This window comes from Netta rufina (genome assembly GCF_964035555.1).
Source record: "Netta rufina genome assembly, chromosome: 2".
NCBI classification, from domain to species: domain Eukaryota; kingdom Metazoa; phylum Chordata; class Aves; order Anseriformes; family Anatidae; genus Netta; species Netta rufina.
This window is the reverse complement of record NC_140124.1, coordinates 57,520,647-57,541,567: the sequence shown is the minus strand read 5'-3', so window position 1 is coordinate 57,541,567 and position 20,921 is coordinate 57,520,647. Positions and strand designations below refer to the sequence as shown.

At 43.1% G+C, this 20,921-nt stretch overlaps 1 protein-coding gene across 1 annotated transcript in view; it reads right to left on the bottom strand.

The window, feature by feature from the left end:
• The window catches only part of EGFR (epidermal growth factor receptor), a gene marked incomplete at its 3' end in the record, with an annotated part of 42,044 nt that extends 27,141 nt beyond the window's left edge, over positions 1 to 14,903 (bottom strand). The window contains exons 1-12 of the mRNA XM_084281284.1: positions 14,808 to 14,903; positions 12,715 to 12,901; positions 11,720 to 11,854; positions 9,833 to 9,901; positions 6,524 to 6,642; positions 5,451 to 5,592; positions 4,467 to 4,583; positions 3,768 to 3,894; positions 3,598 to 3,671; positions 2,325 to 2,415; positions 1,481 to 1,680; positions 723 to 855 (exon numbers count right to left, since the gene is read on the bottom strand). Of these exons, the coding sequence (XP_084137410.1) occupies positions 723 to 855; positions 1,481 to 1,680; positions 2,325 to 2,415; positions 3,598 to 3,671; positions 3,768 to 3,894; positions 4,467 to 4,583; positions 5,451 to 5,592; positions 6,524 to 6,642; positions 9,833 to 9,901; positions 11,720 to 11,854; positions 12,715 to 12,901; positions 14,808 to 14,888 (1,475 nt within the window). The 5' untranslated portion in view covers positions 14,889 to 14,903. The remainder of the gene's footprint in view (positions 1 to 722; positions 856 to 1,480; positions 1,681 to 2,324; positions 2,416 to 3,597; positions 3,672 to 3,767; positions 3,895 to 4,466; positions 4,584 to 5,450; positions 5,593 to 6,523; positions 6,643 to 9,832; positions 9,902 to 11,719; positions 11,855 to 12,714; positions 12,902 to 14,807) is intronic.
• Between the last annotated feature and the right edge of the window lie 6,018 nt (positions 14,904 to 20,921).

Below are 20,921 nucleotides of genomic sequence, written 5' to 3'. Positions count from 1 at the left end.
CGCCGTCCTGACAGAAAGGCATCAATATATTTTCCTCAGCTCGAGCAAAGCTGAAACAATAATTTTGCCTGAAATTGCTGCTCCCACTGTTCTTCAGACGAAGGCTAATTTTCCCTCGACTGTGACTCTGCAGGGCAAGCTGCTCACCTGGCTGGTGGCCAGGAGCTCCGTGCCACCTCAGTGGGAGCCCCCCAGGCACCCTGGGGTAGCCTCTGACCTCCTGAAACATGTCCAGAAAATCCATCACCTTGAGCATACCTAAGGGTCCCTTTGCAGTGTGTGACTTCAGGGGGTGACTGCATTCCCAGTGACTACAACTGGCTCTGAATCTTGACAGATGTGCTTAACATGACAGGCTTGGCTTGGATTTTCAGGGGTTTTAAGCTCCTTTATGTCATATGGGAAGGAAGGATAGTGGTTGGCCTCCTTGGGCCTGCTGATAGCCTCCCGGCAGGCCTGGGGCAATTTATTCACATTGGTAGCTGTGCTGGGAGCACACTCCTGGGCAATGCCAACCAGGGAAGGAGAGTTACCTCTGCTCCCAGCTTTTCTCTGCTGGGGCACAGTGCTCAGCTCAGACTAACACCCTTGCCAAGTGGGTGAAATCTGGAGCAACCAGAGACCCTCTGAGTTGCTTACTTTCTAGCCACATGCATTCTAAAATCAATACCCCCCTCCCCCAAGTCATTGCCAAAACCCCAAACACCCCCCAGGTCCCTTACCCTTGCAGGATGTTGCACTGTTTCACACACTCCTTCTGACGACCGAAAAACCTGCAGGAGAAGCAGTGGAAGGGCCCTGGGCCCCAGCAGCCCACGTCCGAGCACAAGGGGTCACACACGTGCCTCTCAGCAGCTGAGAGGGGGAGAGAGAAAAGAGAAGAAGCTGTAAGCTTCAAGGCAGGAGAGAGGGTAGACACAGCATGGCAAACGAGTCTATCCTGACAGCCAGTTTTTCCAAACTATTCCATAGCAGACAAGAACAGTCCTGGTAGTGTGGAAGAGGAATAATATTGGTTCTCATAATTCCCAAAGCCTGAAATCAGGAGCAATTCCTGGCCTTTCAAAATAAAAATGAGTTCTGTGACCACCCAACAGCCATACAGTAAAGCTGAACCAGTATCAGAGGAGATATATATTCCAAAATGAAAAAAAAAAAAAAAATCATATTTTGCAAAGAGAAATAATTAGATTTTGGCTAAGGGAGCACTGCAACATGCATGAACAACCTTGCCAAACAATTCTGATGTTCAGAGCAGGCTTCTGTGTCCGTCAACCTATGTGGTTTCACTGGGCACATAACAGGACAGTTATGGTCACAATAGTCACCATGAAGCCCATGTCCTCTGTAGACGAATCTTTCTTTCCCTGTCTCCAACAAAGCAGTACCGCTGATGAATTTTGCAGCCAGGGGGATGCTCAAATTACTTTTGCATTTTAGCATGAGCTTCCGTGGGTGCAAGAAGGTATCTCTGACTTACCACACTCATTTTTATTTCTGTTCTGTATGATTTTAGTTTTCTGACTCTGAGTAGCAAAGAGGCTGTGCCAGTTCATGCTATCAGCATAGCAGAGGTTCTTGTTCTTCATAATGGCAACATCTCCATCACTTATTTCCTTGAGGGAGCGCAGCCCTAAGGACTGTATTTTCAAATTGACAACAGCAAGGGAATACTGGCCACTGAAATGGAGAAAACACACAGAAGAAGGAGGGTTAGTAAACAGGGTTGTACTTGGAACGTTTTTCTTTTGGTTTTCAAATGTGTTGCTGCATAATGATTTTTTTTTCAACTGCAAATTCAAAGCTAAATCTGGCAGGACGTGTGCACTCTGTCAATGAATGATGTGCAATGATGGCAGTAGGTAGAACAGCTATTTCACACGGGTCCACAAACACATCTTTCCTTTCGGGCCAAGCCCAGGTGGGTGCTGGATGCTCTGCTATTGTCTGCTCTGCCTGGCAGCTACCATCTCCATCTCCGACTGCCCACCAAGCCCCAAACTGAATGTCTTCAACCCCAAAGTGCTTCTGATCACATCATAAGTTGTCTGGCACCCTCAGCCCTGTACACTTACAGGCTAGGTGGGGAGAGCACAGTCTTTAGAGCAGGCTCATTGCATCCCCCTAAAAGCAGTGCAGAGTTGCAGGTTTGATTCCACTCAACTGCTACAAAAACAGTGCTCAACACCTCACAGGTTATTTCCCATTTGGCATCGGTTTTGTGACAACCCCGTCTCCCTGTGCTAGATACCCTGGTGTGCTCAGAGAAATGCAGCTCTCAAGAGAACTCCTTTTACAGGCAGCCTGGCATGTGATTTACTTACTGCTGCTTGGTGCGGCCCCGGATAATCTCCAGATTTTCAAAAGCGTAGAGATCAGTAGCATTATCAGGCCACGCCTGAATCAACAAAAATCCTGAAATGAAGAAAAGAAGATTAAAAATATATAACAATAATGCAAATGCGGTCATCGTTGGAGGTGAAATGTCCCCCTCCTGTCAGCTTCTCCTGAGCTGGGAGAAGGCACTTGTACTTTCCATGTGCTTTTCTGAGAATCTCAAAATGAGACATGACATTTCAGGGCTATTTGCAAACACCGTTTTGTAAACAGTTTACTCTTTAGCCCACCACGAGGGCTGAGGAGCGCCAGAGAACAGTGTGTCAGGGAACTGCACATCCTGCCACGCTGAGCCACCAGTGACAACTCCTGCCAGCGAGCACCCTGCCTGAGAGGCTGCAGGAGCGAGGCACTGCCCTGTCTCCTCTGTGAGGTGCCCCTGGGCAAGAGGAAAATTGGGCAGAAAGCAGGAATGGTGCAGAACAGACAGCCGCTCAGTGTGTGTTTGCTGTGACAAGCAAATTTCCCTGCTAAGCTGAGGCATACTGGAGGAGGTAAAGGATTTGGGAAATTGCATGCCACTGTATGAATCTCTGAGGTTAGTCACTGCTGCCCTGAAGGGAACAAGGCAGGTAAAAGAGAGGGGGAAAAAAGGTAGTCTGCAGCCACATTCATGGGCCCAGCTCTGACATCATACTTATTTTATAATGGGATGAACAAAATTACTTTTAATAGATACTTGTACCAGCCTGCAGCCAAGTGCTCTGGTGGCTGCGTTGTGCTGGCGGAGCTGTGCTTACCCCCAGGAAGGGCTCGACAGGCTGGGGAGGGTGTCCTCTCCAGCGGAGTGATGCAAGGCAAGGCACTGAACACGCTTCCCTAAGGAGTTGCTGAAAGGTTTTCCACAAATAGAAACACTTGGCTTTTTTTAGCCGGAGGGGCACGCCCCTGCATCACCACATACTTCTTGGGTGGCTGGGGATTGCTTCTGCTTTCGTTCCTCGCTAGGGCTGACAATTAGGCAGAAGGGATGGTCTGCCATAACCACACACCTTGGACAGGAGGCCAGTACAGGTTACCTGGGTGTAACACTGGCAAAATGCTGCTGACCACCTTTGTGAAGGGTGACCCTCAGAAGCTCAGAAACAGAAACAATTAGCCTGCACTTCTCCTCACAGGCTTGAAAACCTCCCTGGTCTTGCTTTGGGTTTTTAGCAGTACCGGTTAGAAAACGTCTCACACTTAGCACGCATCACTGACCTGATATTTCTTTGACTGTTTTGAAGACATCCAGCTTCTTAGGGTCAAGGGGCAGTGTCTTTGTGAAGGCATCCCTGAAACAAAATGAATGAGGAATTGGGAGAACGGATCAGCCTGAATTTCTCCCTAGCGCCTCTCCTCCAGTGCTCAATGACCAGCTTGCAACTCACCCTAGAAATGCAACTGGGAGAATGCTGACATCCCCATTGATCTTTGTACAGTTTTTGAAGGAATCAATGTTTGTGGCATTTATGGAGAGAATCCCTTTCAGTTCACCTATTCCGATGCCATTGCACACTGTTAAAGTAGAGACATGAAAATCAGGGGGAGAAGAGAGAAGCATAATCACATGTAATGGAATAAACATGAAAATACTGCTAGTCCAGAAAACACTCCCACTTGGTCAATCCCACCTCTGTAAGATCTCGTAGATCTTTTGTCTACTATTGCTTTTCAGAAAATGCCAAAGAACAAACGTTTCTTGCTTGTACAGCTGTGCAGCTCTGGTCCTAGCATCTCTGCACACAGGCTCTGGCACATGCCCTTCTCCCTCTTTGTCCCATTTTTGTTTTATTCCTGTTGATGAGATATTGGAAAGGGCAAACAAAGAAGGCAGATGTGCAGGATACACACGCACATGAAGTGCAGTTTATCTGCACAAGTGTACTTAACAGCGTATCTCATCTGGAGAGCATGCTCTGCAGGCATGCTTTCTGAGTACACGGTTTGTCAGACCTGCAAACTATCAGTGGATGTGCATATTGAATTTGCACTTGGAGATCTTAATTCAGGTCAGACCCCCATGTACTTATTCTAATAAATCACCTATCATTTCAAAGCTTTATTGTTTCATGCCATGCTTTTTATACCTTTGCTGCATAGCCCGTCACACTTTTTACACTTCCGAACACCATTTTCTTCCACTTCATAAGTATCAGTATTGCATGAACGAACGCAGGAGCCATGGTCTGTCACCACATAGTTGTCTGGAAAAACAAAGGATGACAAAGAACATTGAAATACAGGCGGGATGCATCAGGAGATGCACATGTATGTCAATACTAGGAAAAAGAAGGTTTTTTTTAACTTTTGGCATACATAAAGCACAGGCATTAATTATTAATTTTCATGTCCTTTGAGAGCAGACAGACATGCAGTGCTATCACCATTTTACAAGAGAGGGGAACAGTCGCAAAAGGGTAAAACAACATTGCAAAGGACAGACTATGCAGCAGTGCTGCTATCTGGATCAATACACGTCCCTTTTGATCCCTCACCTTCACTAACTCTTCCAGGGTAAGGGCCAGGAAGGGCAGCAGTAAACCTCAGAAAGGGATACCAGTTCTGTATGTTAAAGTCTCTCTTGCATTTAAGTCTTGTTTGTTTAAGAGACCAAGGGCATGGAAAAGTGTGAAAGAAAAAGCAAGCATCTGTAGAGGAAGCAATGATCCCAGGATTTCACAAAGAGTATTTAAACCAATGACTTTCTATCTGTCATAAATAAGAACCAGTTAAGAGTTGATACTGCTTCAGTAATCCACAGGATTGATCCCATATGTCTTTCCTGGCCATCATTTTGATGATTCTCATAAGATGTTTTTTCTCCTCATCAAGAGAGAATCTTCAGAAGTCAGAGTGTAACCGCTAAAAATCAGGGAAGCTGATGGATGCAGGAAGACTGAAGAGGCTGTCCTCTTTATCATCTACTCTCTCATTCTTGTTACTTTTTCCCAGTTCCCTGAGAAGCTGAGGAGAACAAGCAGGTGCTCCTGCACTTGGCTGTAACACAGGTCCCTTCCCACCTCCCTCGAAGCCTTCACCTCTTCTGTGGCAGCAAGCTGAAATGAACTTACGTGGACATTCCCTCACACAAGTGGCTCCAAAGCTGTACTTTCCATCAGGGTTGACATCCATCTGATAGGTGGTGGGGTTATACAGGACCAACGGGGGACACGTGTCCTTGCACGTAGCATCATCCCGAAACTTGCGGCATGCCTGGCATTGAACAACAGCACCATTAAAAAGCTACCAGGGTTTCATATTAGCTGTTTAAAAACACTCCTATGGGCTCAGCTGCTTCCTCTTAGCTCTAACGGAAATTCTGAGCAACTACAGGGATGGTCCTTTGTGCTTTGGAGGTGAAAAGGTGTTTCAGGCACCCTTGGGCAATTTAGTTTGATATTTGAAAGAAAAGAGTGAACGTGAGGTTTCTTGTTCTGAACAAGAAACCTTGGCACTCTGGAGGAGAGCTGCTGGGATTCACGTGGGAACAGGAGTGAATCTGCATGCCTCAGACAGAAGAATTTTCCCTACAAGCAGTAACCAGATCAAGACAAACGGTACTTTCTTGGCCAGCCACTTTTTAATAACCTCAATCAAATCAAGTTCTTTCCTGCCTATTATTGACTTTTGTGGCTGAATATTAAACAGAAGATGTTCTATTTGGCTGTAGGTAATGAACAATTAAGCAGGTTTTTACGAAGGACAAGTTGGTTCTTCCAACCCAATCCTGCATTAAATTAATAATTATTCCCTCCTTCCCTTTATTTTACCCCGGCTTTCCAGATTAAAGAGAATAACTCTCTTCCCTGTGAGCCAGTAAGGGCATCCTAGCCATGCGATTTCTCAGATTGCACCAGGAATACAGATAACAGCAACAAAACACAAACTAGACAGTTGCTGTGGGAATTACTTGAGTGTCACTTAACTTAGAATGACATATAGTGCAGAGGTGGGGAGGAGTTAAAACCACAACATGTATCAACCCATGGAAACTTCTGTGGAAAAGCAATGGCATTTTTTATTCCTAAAAAAGTTGGATTTACTCCTTCCCCCTCCACACCACCAGGGTCCTCCAGACCAGATCTTTTGTGCCTGCCCCTCTGAGCCAGGTTTTCAAGCACTGATGACGTTGTAGCATCATTACCAGGCAGTCGCTTTCCCGAGGCCCTGTGCACCCTGCAGCACACTGGTTGTGGCAGCAGTCACTGGGCACCTTTCCCCGGCACCGGCCAGAGCACTGCTGAGCACAGATGACTTTTGTTACTGGAAGACAAAGAAGTAAAAAGAACAGGAATTAAGAAAGTTTAGGCTGAATTGTCTGCAATGAAATTGATAAACATGGAGAAAATGTCTCATGTAGAATCTGTCCTAGAGTTTCCCTGTGGGATGCATATTCTGTCCTCAAGTCAGGAGAAAGTGAGGAAGGGTGAGAGTTGGTGTGGGTGGTGGGGATGTATTTTGCCCTTAATTATCTTGGCTCTTGTGAGGTGCTAAGCCCTCTGGTCCCAGCCAGCACATCATGTCCTGCTTAGAAAGAGCAAGAAAATTCTGGGAGTCATTGCAACTTTCAGCTGGGTAATAGAGCAGGGTTTGGCTCCACTTTATTGAGCTAATCTGCTACTACTGCTGCTAGCTTCGGGAAAAACACCATAATAGGAGAAGTGCCAGAGTTCTGTGCTATAGTGGGAAACTATACATTGTTGGTAGGGTGCTAGGATTCCTTTAATGCACTAAAAATACATGTATTTCTGAAATTTGCAGAGAGAGGGGACACCCACTCAGCAAACTGATCTCATACACATACTATATTGTTTTTCTTTAGGCTTCAATTTCTTGGCCAAATTTCTCATTACTCAACTCCCATGGGGTTTGCACCAGGGCAACCCGAAGGAATAGCTGGCCCTGATTCAGCTTTCTACAGGAGAGGGAAAACAGCCTGCAATATTTTGTTTAGAATCAGGAAATCATCTCAATTTGAATATCAAGCAGAGAAAACAATAATTACAAGAATTAAAAAAAAAAGAAAAAAGAAAAAAAAAAAGAAATAATGGCTTGCATATGTTAGTACAATGGGCCAAAGGTCTGTTTGTTCCCTACAAAAGTTACGGATCTGCAGACCCTGGTGATAGGCACCTGACTCCTTGGTCAGGGGAAGTGGATTGCTAACCCGCTGCACCACAGCACCCCAAGCACCTCAGCTGTGCAATAAATACAGTAACTGCTACCAGCTTCTCAGATGGGCACAAATGGGTTACAACATTACCAGGAGTTCCTGTAAGTCAGAAACAGATGGTTGTCAATTAACAGAGAACTATCAGAAAATGTAACCTGCTACAGGGTACACAACCATAATTATTTCTTTTTAATCACACTTCCTATCTTTTTCCATTATACACTTTTGTACCCAAGCTGTATTATTTCATTTTTTCTTGTAGGTCTGTAAGCAAGATATTGTATTTTCAAGGAAACATAAGCTCTACACTACGCATTAGATTCTCTGATAGCAATTCCTCTGTTCAACCAGAAACAGGGGAATAAAAGGCACATTGTTCTACATGAACAGCATTTTGATAACATTTTTCTCATAAGCATCAGCAGGGGAGTAAAACAGCTCATCACTTTGATAGCTATTGACTGAAGCTTCCTGCTGGAGACATGTATCATGGCAAACGTTTATATTTCATACAGAATATCCCACGTTCATCGAAGGAGAAAGATAAATATCACACCAAACTTTCCCACATATGGAAATGTGGGATACATTTTCAGTTGGCCAGATTCTCAAATGCTTCAAGAGGAGAGCCAGAGCCTGCAAATGGTTTCATTTTATGCACTCTGAGTAATCCTCCCAAAGCCAGTGAGAGTTTGTGAGTGCTGGAAGTCTGCAGGATTGAGACCTGACATTTTGCAAGCCCATGGGACAGCTGTGCTGTCTCAATGGCAGGGAGCGACCTAGAAAGACCTTTGTGTGCGCAACCACTGTCCACCTTGAAAGCAATTCACTGTGCTTGCAAAGGCACAAACCAGTCTCCAGAGCTGACCGAGAGAAAACAAAGTTTATAGTAAATGAAGAGGGAGAGGCTCTATGTTCTTTTTTTTTTCTTTTTTTTTTTTTTTTCTGTAAGCTGAAGAAGTTGTACAGACTTGACTTGACACTTGCAAGCAAGAAACTCTGCTCTAAGTCATTATTTACAATGGAAAAACCTAAGGCAGGATGTTGCTCTCATTTGTTGTAGTGTAGATCAGCAAACTTTCCACTAAACTTTACAGGGTTACACAAAACTGTCAGGCAAGAAGAATCATAAACTGTGTATTTCCCCAATTGTTATACAAAAAGGAAATAATGAAGTATCAAAAAATTGAGACTCTCTTCCTCCTCAACTTTACTTTAGGAGAAACAAAGCCTTGAAAAATCTCAAACACCTCTGACTATATGTTATGTACCCTCACAATATCAGGCAAGCAGCCTACCTGCAGAATTTTACAGTGAAACACATGCAATCGAACCAAACAACCTCACAATCCCAATGTCTCCATTTCGAAATGAAAAAAATGGCTATACATTTTCAGAGGGCCTTGAAAAGGTCGTCTGAGTGCAATATGTAGTGTTACTGCTCATGCGATGGTGACATAATTTGCATTTCTAAAAGAAACCTAAAGGGATGTCAAAAAAGGGAATGAAAGCAAAAATCAGGTTATGTTGTTGCTTCTACTGTTAATCAAAAGCATTGTTAAACAGCCAACAGAACTGCTCTGCTGGCAACAGCTGCAACACAAACAATTCACCTTGCAGCTACTGCATTCTCTCTTATATGGTAAAATAACTTAAAGGATAGATGTTCTCAAGTACAGATGGGAGAAAGTTATGGGAGGCAGATAAAGGCTTTCAACGCAGGAAACAGCTGCAATCTTTTCACTCTGGAGAAATATCTCATCTGCCAGGAAACCCAGACCCACGTCAAACCACCTAAAGACTTCCCATCCAGAAGCAGAGCTGCTCAGAGGGACCAGAGTCATGGATGCCCCATCACTGGAAGCGTTCAAAGTAGGACTGGACAGGGCTTTAGGCAACCTGATCTAGTGGAAGGTGTCCCTGCCCATAGTAGGGGAGTTGGACCAGATGATCGTGAAGGGTTCCTTTCAACCCAAACCATTTTGTGATTCTGTGATCCCTGTGACTGAACTTTTTTGGAGCAGGAAGCCCTTATGTGCACATGTGATATAAGAGGCTGGTTTCAGACCCCTTATCATGCCCATTGGACTGCGAGGAGAAGCAGGCCACGTGTGTTGGTGGTATGCTTCAAGGAGTTCTAGCATAGCAGGACTGAGAAAAGGACCAGTGTAAAACACTTGCTGCTAGTGCTCACTTGACAGGTAAATTATTCAGTAGATAGAGGGTTAGTCAGTCAGACTGTAGCACCCAAGATCATTCTTAATTAATCTGCAGGCTTACATGTCTGGCAGTTCTGTTCACCAGCACCCCAGCAGTGGTCCTCTGTGCAGTTCGGATGGCATTTTGGACCTAAAACATGAGAGTGGAGCATTATAAAAATGTTTGCTGTTTAAACCCTGGATGACAACATCATAGGTGTCACACAAAACAAAACCTTGAGCCTTCAATCTCAGTAAAACAGGGGGAAAAGCAAGCCTCTGTATACTGGTGCTCAGAAATTTTGAGAGTTGGACCTCAAATCCTTATCTGTTGTTCATCACTGGATTCCTACGTGCAGTTCTCCACACCTTTTAGCAAGCAAGCACAATACCCAGACAGTCTAGCTGACGAAAGAGGAGTATTTTTCCCAGGAACTGGAATCTCAGCCACTGTCCGACTGGGCCTTAGGCTTTAATTTGCATAAAACTGCAAGTCACTGCTGGCCTGCAGTCAGGCATGTGCCAGCTGCTTGCTGCAGGCCACGTGGAAATCAATGCACATTTCTAAGAAGAAAACAAAACCAACTGGATTTGCAGGCAACTGCCAGCTACTCTGACCACAAAGCAATTCTACTTGTCTGCTTCGTGCCCTCCTCCTGCCTTCTGCCAAAAATACTCCTCAGCTTAGGTCTATGCAACAGACAGACAATCATTGGAGAAACAGCAGGATGGACGGACACCCTGCGTGAACTTTGATGTTGTTCAGTACAAGGCTATCAGTATTAAGCATCCCTTTCCCACCTCTTCCTCCTTCCTCTTCCTGCCATGCTTACTATTCTATCTTTTTTTACTCTTAATGACAAGCAAAGTCCCAGAGAAACAACTTATTTTAGATTTCAGGATCATTATTAAAACCATAAATGGCTGTCTAAGCAGATTAATCTGGAATTCACTACATTTAAGAGGCATTTCCTATTAGAGTGATTCCTCCTGCTGGTAACACGTGATTCTCCCTCCCCCTCACTGCCCATCACATAGCTGAACAAATGCCAATACTTATCCAAGAGCTGACTGATTTGATGTGGGAGCAAAGAACTGTACTTTTTTTTTTTTTTTTTTTTCTTTTAAGTTTAAAAGTTAAAGGTTAACATTTCTGCGGTGTTCAGAGTAAGGCTCCTGTGATAACTTATGTTGTTCACAGACCCTTGGTTACACTGGGCTCCGCAGCAAGTATGTCAACACAGAAGCTGGCTATTTGGCTCCCCAGCAATTATGCAACTAGAAGATAAAGAAAATGTTTTCCACCAATTTGCAGTGCCAAAGGTGAAATGTTCAGAAATGAAAAGAAACTCTCCTTCCTATGAGGTAACTGGGGATTTTACAAGGGATTTGTAAGCCTCAAGGATTAGTTTGAGCATACTTCAGGCATATAACACAAACTTTTAAATATACAATTTTCTTCCTCCTGATCTAAAGCATCAGATTTATCTGCCTCTTATCATAATTTTTGCAACGATTATCCATTCAGCCCAAAACACCAGTGTTTTACAGCACTCTAATAGAAATCTGGGCCTTAGAGCAAAAAAAGGCCTTAAGTTCCAGAGGAACTTATGTTCCAGGGGGTGTTATAAACCTTTAAATTAAAGATTTTACTTAAAATATTTAAATAAAAGATTTCTAGAAAACAAATGATTGCACATTATTCTGAGTTGTGTGGCTGTCTTTAAAGAAAAGCATACATATGGTACTGTATGAAAGCAAGAAAAGCTTCTTTGAGCTACGTGTTAAGCAGCAAACCATGATGAAAACTACATCATATGCCAGTTAGGAAGAATTTCCCTTGGAAGAAGGTTTGATGGCCCTGCATGCAAGAATTGGTGGACCTGAAACCCACAACACAAAAGTCGAACTGTTGGTTCTTCTCCCTGAAATGGGGAAGCACATCGTGTTTTGGTAAATTAATACTTACAAGTAGACAGGTTGCTTGCAAAATCAAGTACTGTGAGAGGCTTTCTGCTTGTGTCAATGATGTCATTCCATAGGACGGTGTCCATGTTACACAGTTTGGGGTTGTTGCTGATTTTAACACCTCCATTGAGAATTTCTGCCATGAAAAGAAAAAAAAAAGTAATGAGTGAAGCCAACTGCTTAAGTCTTCTCTCTCAGGTTTAAAGAAAGGGAAACAAAATACAGACTTCTTCACCTTCATCACACTATGCTGACAGAAATGGACAGTCTGCATGGCACAGGCACACCTGAAGGTGCAATTAATACCGGGCTCAGACTGACAGGTTTTTGAGGGTTGGCAGCTGTTGGATGCCACTTAGATGTCACTACATGTTGTTTTACACCCAGTGTCAGCTACAGAGGCCACAGCCCTCAGCAGAGATGGCAGACAGGAATTTGTTTTTACTTGCTGCACCTCATGGTCCAGCTTCCTCTTGCAAACACTTCCTTTTAGTGCTACCAAGCCTGCATCAACTGTTGTGGCAGAATATGAGGCATACAATCTGTTGTGCTGCCTCTGCTACAGCAGTTGTGATCTCTGGTAGAGGTTGAACTAGGCATGATGGTTTGCACAGCCAGAGACAATGTAAGACCCTAAATCTGCAGCTCTTTACACATCACCAGCTCCCACTGGAATTTAAAAGAAAATAACGAAGTGTACACATTGGAATCAAAGAATAAAAAATAAGAAGTGAATGATTCTTTGCCATTTTGGGGGACACAAATCTCACCACCCTGTGGCTTTAGACTTTCTGGATCTTTTTGTAATGGAAATCTAGGAATTTTCTTCATCTTTTGAAAATGGCTGTGTAGAAGGAAAGCATGTAGGAAACTGAGAAACTACATGCAGTTTTTAAAGCACTGACTGGGAGAAGATCTTTGGTTAGATCTTGATACCAATAACTGTATGGCTGAAGTTTACTTTGTGGGTGCCTCCACCTCTTGCAGTCATCTCACCTGATAGCCGTTTCATTGGTAGCTCTCGAAGCCCCTGGGTTTTATTCATGTGGTAGTTGGATAAAACTGCCAGGGCAAAAGAATTGTCGTAAAGCACATTGCCTCGGATAATCTGGAGGTTTTCAAGGGGAATGACATCCACCATGTTAAGCGCGATGAGCACGTAGCCTGCAACCTCCTGTATGGTCTGAAAGAACAACAGAAGAAACAAGGAGCTTAATCCATAAAAGTTTTCTACAAGCCAGCGTTACTCCCCTTGACAAAGATGCTTTCCTTCCCTCACTTCTCCAATCCACCATCTTTTAATTTTAATGAACAATAAAGCACTTAATCTCATTAAATAAATAAATATATCAGAGAACAAGAAGGGACTATGTGGAAAAGGGAGTTGAGAAAACCTGACTTCATGCTTGTATTCTGTATTTGATTGATTTGATTGACTCTAAGAGCAGCTGCCAGAGGGTCACTCCAAAGGGTCTGCTTACCTGTATCCTGTCTCCAAGTGAGGGCAAGCAGGGATGCCTAGGGGATGCAGGAGAACTGGGCAAGCACATACGATATGCCAACTGTGTATGATTCTTCCCCTGAATACTTGCCCAACCTCCAACCATTTGTAGCAAAGACTTGATTGAGGTTTTTACTCTCTCTCTTCTGTGCTCCTTCCCTAACCAATGCTCCAATGCTCAGCAGAGGGGAGGATCAGGTGACCATCTCTTTCAAGTAATAGGTAATTGCAAGACAAAAAAACAAGAGAGGCACTAACCTAGGATGTAGGTTAATGCCTGTCTTGTACTATGAAATGTGTGCATTTCTGTCTCATATGAAAATCATTGTAAATGAAAAATCCTCAGACTATATCTTAGGATATTCTTCTGCTCTATGAAGTCTACAAGTGGTTTTTCAGGAGACCTTTTATGTTTCTGGGGACACTGAGCTACATGTTCAAGTTGTTCTTGGAAAGAAAAAAAGCAGTACTGTTGGATTTATAACCCATATGTCTGAAACATTGCTTTTCTGATGTTCTTTCTTATTACACTAAAGCTTTTTTTTTTGTTTTGTTTTGTTTTGTTTTTCTTTTTCATTTCTTTATTGAGGAAAGCTCATGTAAAAAGATTAGTCTTCTGAACTCAGAGTGCTGACCTGCTCATTCAAATCTACCATACAAGAGCTCTTGGTACCAGATATACATTAGTCATGTCAAAAACGTATCTTCCCCTTCCTGCTTCTTTCTTTGTAAACCTCCTAATCTGATAACCAGCAATGCCAAAAGCAATGCATTTAAAACACCTTCTTTTAAAAAATATAACTTAAGGTGTGAAAATGTTGCTGGCATCCTGGCAGTGGGGGAACAAAAGGGGACAAGGGGGAACTCCTTGTCTGGTCGGTGTCTGCTGGTGGGGGCGCCCAGGGGTGCCCATGACAGGCCACTCCTCCTCATGCTCCAGCTGCATTTTGACATCCATCCTGTCTGTTCCCCTCCCGTCTTGCTGCTGTAGCTCATGCAGTTGTACCCAGAACAAATGTTGCGATGGGAGTAGCCCGTGCGTTAAGTGCAGAGGATTACCTCAAAGGTCACACAAAAACGCAGCTGGTGCAGGCCGCAGCTGCTTGCCTGTTTGGGATGCTGGCACTGGTAGACTGTGAGGCACTCACCACCATGGCAGGGAAGGGGGTCACAGCCTGGAGGGAAGGGTAACAGCTTCCACGTTTCAAAATCTGCCATCAGAGGGTTGCCACTCACTGCATGATTTGCTTTACCCAACTGTACAACAAAGGCTTTTGCCCTCTCGCAATAAGACAATGAGTAAGCACACAAAAGTATTTATAAATACAAAGAAACCCATCTGCATGGCAGCCAACACAGTTTGGGGGGCAGTGCTTGAAAAGCTATTCCTCAAAGTACCTGATTTTGTATATTTGAGCCTAACTTGCAGCCTAGATACATGCTGAAATTGTAATCTGTGATTTCTCTGACAATAACTAACTATGTTTTTGGATCACCACAGCATTTTATAGGTAACTGATCCATTGCACTTAAAAAATGCAATAAGATTCCTTTAGCAGGAAAGATCACATTGGCCAAAACCACTAACCTTCAGGAAAGAGAGATCACGATTGTGCTCCACGTAGGTAATCTCCAGGTTACTCAGGACCACCTCACAGTTGTTGTACATCCTCTGCAGGCTGGTGAAATGGTCTTCCACATGCCCCAGCTGGGTCAGCTTGTTATTTGTTCCTTGACATACTGTGGAACAAAGAAGAAAGCTCCATGAAGGAAAGCAAGAATAAGTACAGAGTAAAGACTTATATCAAAACATCTCCATGCTATGCAATAAGGAAGAAAGAAGAATAATACATAAAACAATGTTATAGAAGACTTCACAATACTTTCCAGGTAGAAAACTTCATCCCAACTTTGTTCTTCAGTGGGAGCCAAAGTAGTCCTTCATCTCACCATTACTATAACACATCCCTAGCCTGACCTCGTAGCTTTCCATAACACACTGAAATAACTGCATTCTTTTAACTTGGAAAAAAAATAATGAAGTGATACTTTTATAGAATCATAATTCCTAGAAGCACCAGTCACAAACTATAACACCATTGTGTGGGGTGCTATAAAGCAGATAACAAAGACACTTGACAAAGCTGGAAATAAGTTCAAGAGGGAAAACACCTGTTGAAGGTCTACCAAACAACTGATGTTTCATTAGTAGGAAAAATAACTTAATAAGCAGTGATAAAACCACATGTCAAAACCAGTCACTGAACGTGTATTACTTCTCAATGCAGTCATCACCATTACAGAACTACACTGACAACATATGAAATTTTCTTCATCCATGTTTGAAACAGTCCATTCACTCACATTCTTCCATTATTTCTCTTTATGTGTCTACATAAACATCACAGCACTCAGGATCAGAGTGGCAACTGTTAGTAAACGGGGACAGTTTAACAAGGACTGTGATTACACCATTTAAGTCGCTTGTTACTACATGAGCATCAAGTGTAGAAAATGACCCTTTTATATATGTCTCAAATTTCTGTAATGGATGAGAAATTCTTAAGCAGGATTTTCTGCTCCATTTTCCAAGTTAACTGCTCCAGAGTGTTCATGCTTAAAATCTGCATTTATACTCCTGAGTATTACGACCACTAATTATCAACCAGAGTCACAGGAGAGGTCTTATTCTGTGGAGTGGCCACATTTTGAAGGCAGAACGTTAGAAACCTTGTCATATACAGGTCTGCTCTGGAAAAGGCATTGCTGTTGGGGATGGCAGTGAAGAGGCTTTGCACTGGCTGGAAAAGTCAAAGAGTCCTCCCAGAGGTCTTCTGGGATTTTGAGCGGTATTATCCTCCAAGGTGAAAACACGGATCAGGGATAGAGCACAAAGCTCAAGACAGGTTCTGTGCAGAAGCTGCAGTTTTTATGTTACAGCTTGAACCCAAGGATAGGCAGAAGGAGGAGCCCTGGCTTTGTCCTCGAGACCACTCATGCCTACCTTCAACTCTGTGCAGCTCTGGCACCAGCTGGACTGTGCAGCCAGACAAGCCAGGCCACTGAAATGAGCTCCAGGAGAAACAGCATGCACTCAGATCTGCTTCCCTTAGGATCACAGAAGTGCTGGCACTCTGAACTTGGGTCAGCCATCCTGATAAACATACTCTTTTTCACTGCTTTCTAACTTGGGGCTGATGCAGCAGGCTGAAGGCATGGTTGCACACATGCTTCTCCTTCTCCCTCTCTCACGGGGCTGCTCAGTGAACCATGCCAAAGAGCTGATCCAAACTCCAAACAATGCAGAACAATAAACAGATCTGGACAGAAGGTATTTTTAGCTCAAGAAACCTTATCCATTTGGGTCACTGTGGTGCACCATGAACTCCTATATTAGAAACAGCCCTGATGATGAGAAGAAGGAGCAGGTAGCCAGAAGAAGCTCACCAGTGTGTGAAGCTGCAGAGGAAAACCCAGACGTAACAAGCTCTGACAAGGCTTTGGGTCAGTCCACCAGGACCTTTCTTCCCTTTTCCTATGAGTAAAGTCAGCTTTGATGGCTTTCTACCAAAGGTGTCTTAAGCCACATGCCAAAACACATACCCTCCATCAGGCACATCATGTCCTCTATGCAGTAAACAGAAGATGTAGGAATAACATTTCTTAAGATCAAAAGTAAATAGGTTGCTTCTGTTAAGATCGCAACATTATATGGCCAGGAGCTTTCTGACCACCCTAGAGCAGCTCCCCCCCCTAACACACAATGTTTTATTTGCTCAGAGAGATAGAGGGTCAAGTTTTTGCATTTATTGCAAAAAGATTTAAGTACATCAAAAAAGTGAACTCAGTTACAGCAATATTTACCAAATGAGAACCTGGGTCATAAGCACGATATGCTGAGCAAATAGAACCAAAATCAAACAAAACAACCTAGACACTGTTACTGAACTCAGGCAAAGGTATTGAATAATTTTCCAAATAAAAGGTTTTGAAAGAAAAGAAAATGGCATGCTTATATGTGATGAATAATACTATTTCTGCAATTTCTTTGCTTATGGAAACTGTTCTGAGAAGATACATGCTATAATTATCTGGAAATAATACTAGCATGAACACCATTCTGGCCAGAGGGGAAAAAAACAACACCAACAAATTGTAGTGTAATCTTCAGAAGTAGGCAATGTAGACTGAGATTGTATATTTCAGGTAATAGTAGCAGGTCATCTTCTCTGGCCTATGCCAAGCTGCATCTACTCTGGCCACACAAGCAATAGAAGTACTCTGTCACACACAGTGCAGCACTGGCCTGTCTCTGCAGAGTTTAAAGCAGGGCATGCATTCATGAGTGGATGGACAAATCATATTATGATTTAAACTCTGTTAAGCTTTATGTATTTGCTCTCCACTGATTTTGATGCCAGTTGCATTCGTTACATACTTTTGTTTTAATGGGTAACAGAACCAGCACTCTGTAGTTTTCTGCAGTTTTAGAAGTCAGTGGTGGGAATGGATTCTTCCATGGTACCGCTGGGTACTGTGGTAGTATATCTCACATAATATATGCCCCATGTGGGCAGTTAGACATGGCTCCAGTACATTTTAGATAAAAGGGAGTGTGGGGGGAAAAAAAAAAAAAAAAAAAGTTTCCTGATCAAAATTCATGGTGAGATTGTCCCCAGCCAACAGAAAGCTAAGATCCAGATCTGAACATCAGCATGGGATGATCTCTGTAGGATGCAAACTTTGCTCTTATCTGTTGTGTTAATTTAAGAAAAATACAGCCATGTGGAAATTTTTGACAATGAGTATTCTTCCCACTGTCTGCAGCAGCACAGGGAACAGGGCTGCCCCAGATGCCTGCAGGCTTACCCTGTGGGGCAGCAGTGCGACCCACCACAGCGCAGCATTTCATTTCCATGGGGTGTTGCTCTTAGCACCTGTTGTGCTTCCTAAATACCTGAGTAATGTTGGTGTAGAATCAGTTACAGTATTACCTCAACAGATAGCCTAAAAGAAATGCTTGCTCCCCTTCTGTACCCCAACTGGGCTGTGAAGTAGCATTCCTAGGTGATGCAACCTGGTCCAACCTCTGCAGCCCTCTGCCTTTTCATTGTTTAAAACTGTGGGGAAGGTTGCTGGTTTCTGCTGAGCACACTGTTGTGCTAAGAACTGGGGCGAAACCAAAGCATTTCCTAAATTACATTTCTCCACAAGTGATTTTAGGGGTAATAGAATGCACCCATCCCATTATAATGCTAAGCAACTATATTGTCCCAAATCCATTCTAACTCATATTAACCAAACTGGTCCTTGCAGCAATTGCCCTGTGAAATCTGTTTTGATCTTCTCCCCAGAAAATCTCTGATTACTGAAGTACCAATCCTGTCACGCATATTTGTCCCAGAGTTTACAAAACCCTGGAGAAAGCTTTGAAACAAAATTACCACCAATCCCCAAATCACCATCTGTCTCTGTCCATGTTTTGCCTGTGCTATCCCCCCCAACGCTGCTCTGACATACATATCAAAATAATAACAAGGCAATTTCTGAGACACCCAAGTCCATTTCCATGCTTCAGACATCACCTGTGGCTCTATACTACCTGGCATAACACATTTATATACCTTACCCACATGTTTTCCAGCCATTACTGACAATAGTGCAAAACCCACAAAGAAGAGATTCTCTGGTTATTCTGCAAGCACATTTATAAATTTTAATCTCTTGTTGCTTGTGGTAAGTTCATTTTTGATTCATTTTGGCATTTTTTGGAAGAGCAGTACCTGCAAGAGCATTTGCTCCTGATGCACAGATGCCTCTGAAGGCCAGGAGAGAGAATGGCTGTTGGTCTCCCAACATCAGAGCTGCCTGCCACCAATTCACTTCAACAGCTGCACCTCCACAGCCCTGGAAGGAGCTTGCGAGGGAGCTGTGGGGTATCCAGTTATGTGTACAGCTGTGTTCACCATAAACTGTCCCAAAAACCTGCCCTCAAACCATCCCAGTCAGCCCTGCACAAGGCATGGGGGATCCTGGCCATGCCCTGCATATCCACGCTCCTCCCTGGGAGCCACAAAAGCCCTCTGGACTGCCGTGGAAACCAGGGAAGTGTAGCTAGCACTATCAAACAATCAAGATAGTGGCATTTCAGATTATGAGGCAGCACTAGAGCAGAGAGAACATCTGCCACGATGAATAACAATTTCTGATAGAACCATAGAATGTTTTCTGTAAAGAAAACAGGGGTGAAATGTCAGATGTTCAAAAAGAAAATGACATTTTGTTATATGTGATTAGCAATTTAAATAGTAGCACTTCACTTATTAGCCAGTTCCTTAACACTAGAGAGAGATGTGGTGGAAAAATTTCTGTATTACCAGGTTTCGAGTGTATTTTGCATATTGAGTAAGAAGTTCAAGAGGGAGGAAAGTCCACATGACGCAAAAAGAAAAACAAAGCTGCTGTAACATGCTGTGGGAAGTTACAAAAAGGAAAGGAAAGGAAAGGAAAGGAAAGGAAAGGAAAGGAAAGGAAAGGAAAGGAAAGGAAAGGAAAGGAAAGGAAAGGAAAGGAAAGGAAAGGAAAGGAAAGGAAAGGAAAGGAAAGGAAAGGAAAGGAAAGGAAAGGAAAGGAAAGGAAAGGAAAGGAAAGGAAAGGAAAGGAAAGGAAAGGAAAGGAAAGGAAAGGAAAGGAAAGGAAAGGAAAGGAAAGGAAAGGAAACAAGCGAGGAATACAAATAGTGCTCAAGTGCTGGCAGATGTTTTCCCTTGAGAAGAGTGGTTACAAATGCATGCAACACCTAAAAAGACCAGTTTCAGCTTAATGTCATCAGCATTTGGGCACTGGAAAAGTTGCCACAAAAGATAAATTATTATTTTGCACATATTCAAATATGTTAATTTGAAACATTGTGAAAAACAGCCCTGTGTGGCTGTTCTAAGTCCCTGCCCAGAAGTGTGGTTTAGAGTAATGCAACTACTGAGATTAATCCAGATTTTTAGACACACTGGGAAAAAAAACAATGACAAGAGGTCTTAAAAATACTTAGATGGAAACTAATTGCAAAAGTGACCCAAAACAAATGCCATAGTGAAGAAAAAGAATATGCCCTAATGGAAAGCTTTCCCAGATGGTTTCTTATTTGTATTTACTTGATGACAGTAACTTTTCCAGCTAAATCTAAGTTTAAGTTTCTCCTGCTCCCATTAGGAGTCAAAACCTGCCCTTCGATGGTAAAAGCCACATTCCTAAATTGTAGGGACAGAGGCAGTTCTACAGCCAGTTGGCCTGATTGCTGGTGTCTTCACCCGAAAGAATAAATAATACAAAAAACAGCTTGCTCCTGAATGAAGCAGATTTCTTCAAAATCGGAACATTTCTGACAATAAGGGATTCTGCCTTATGAATTCCCTAAGTGTTCTCTCCCCCACCCCCCTGCCCAATACTACTTGCTGATATTTTTGTTTTTCTTCTCTGTTGTCATTATTTAATTCACCATCTACAGATTAAGGCAAGATCAGGATGTGCTGAAATCAGTCTTTCCTCTGGCTTCAGTGAGAACTGGATGTTGGATTAACTTCTTCTCCCACTGAAACTGGTGCAAATTTGGAGCAACTAAATTTACACCGTAGGCTAGTCCAGAGTCTGAAGGAGGGATAAAGCACAAAAACAAGCTTTTCTGTAAAAAGCTCAAATTCAATAA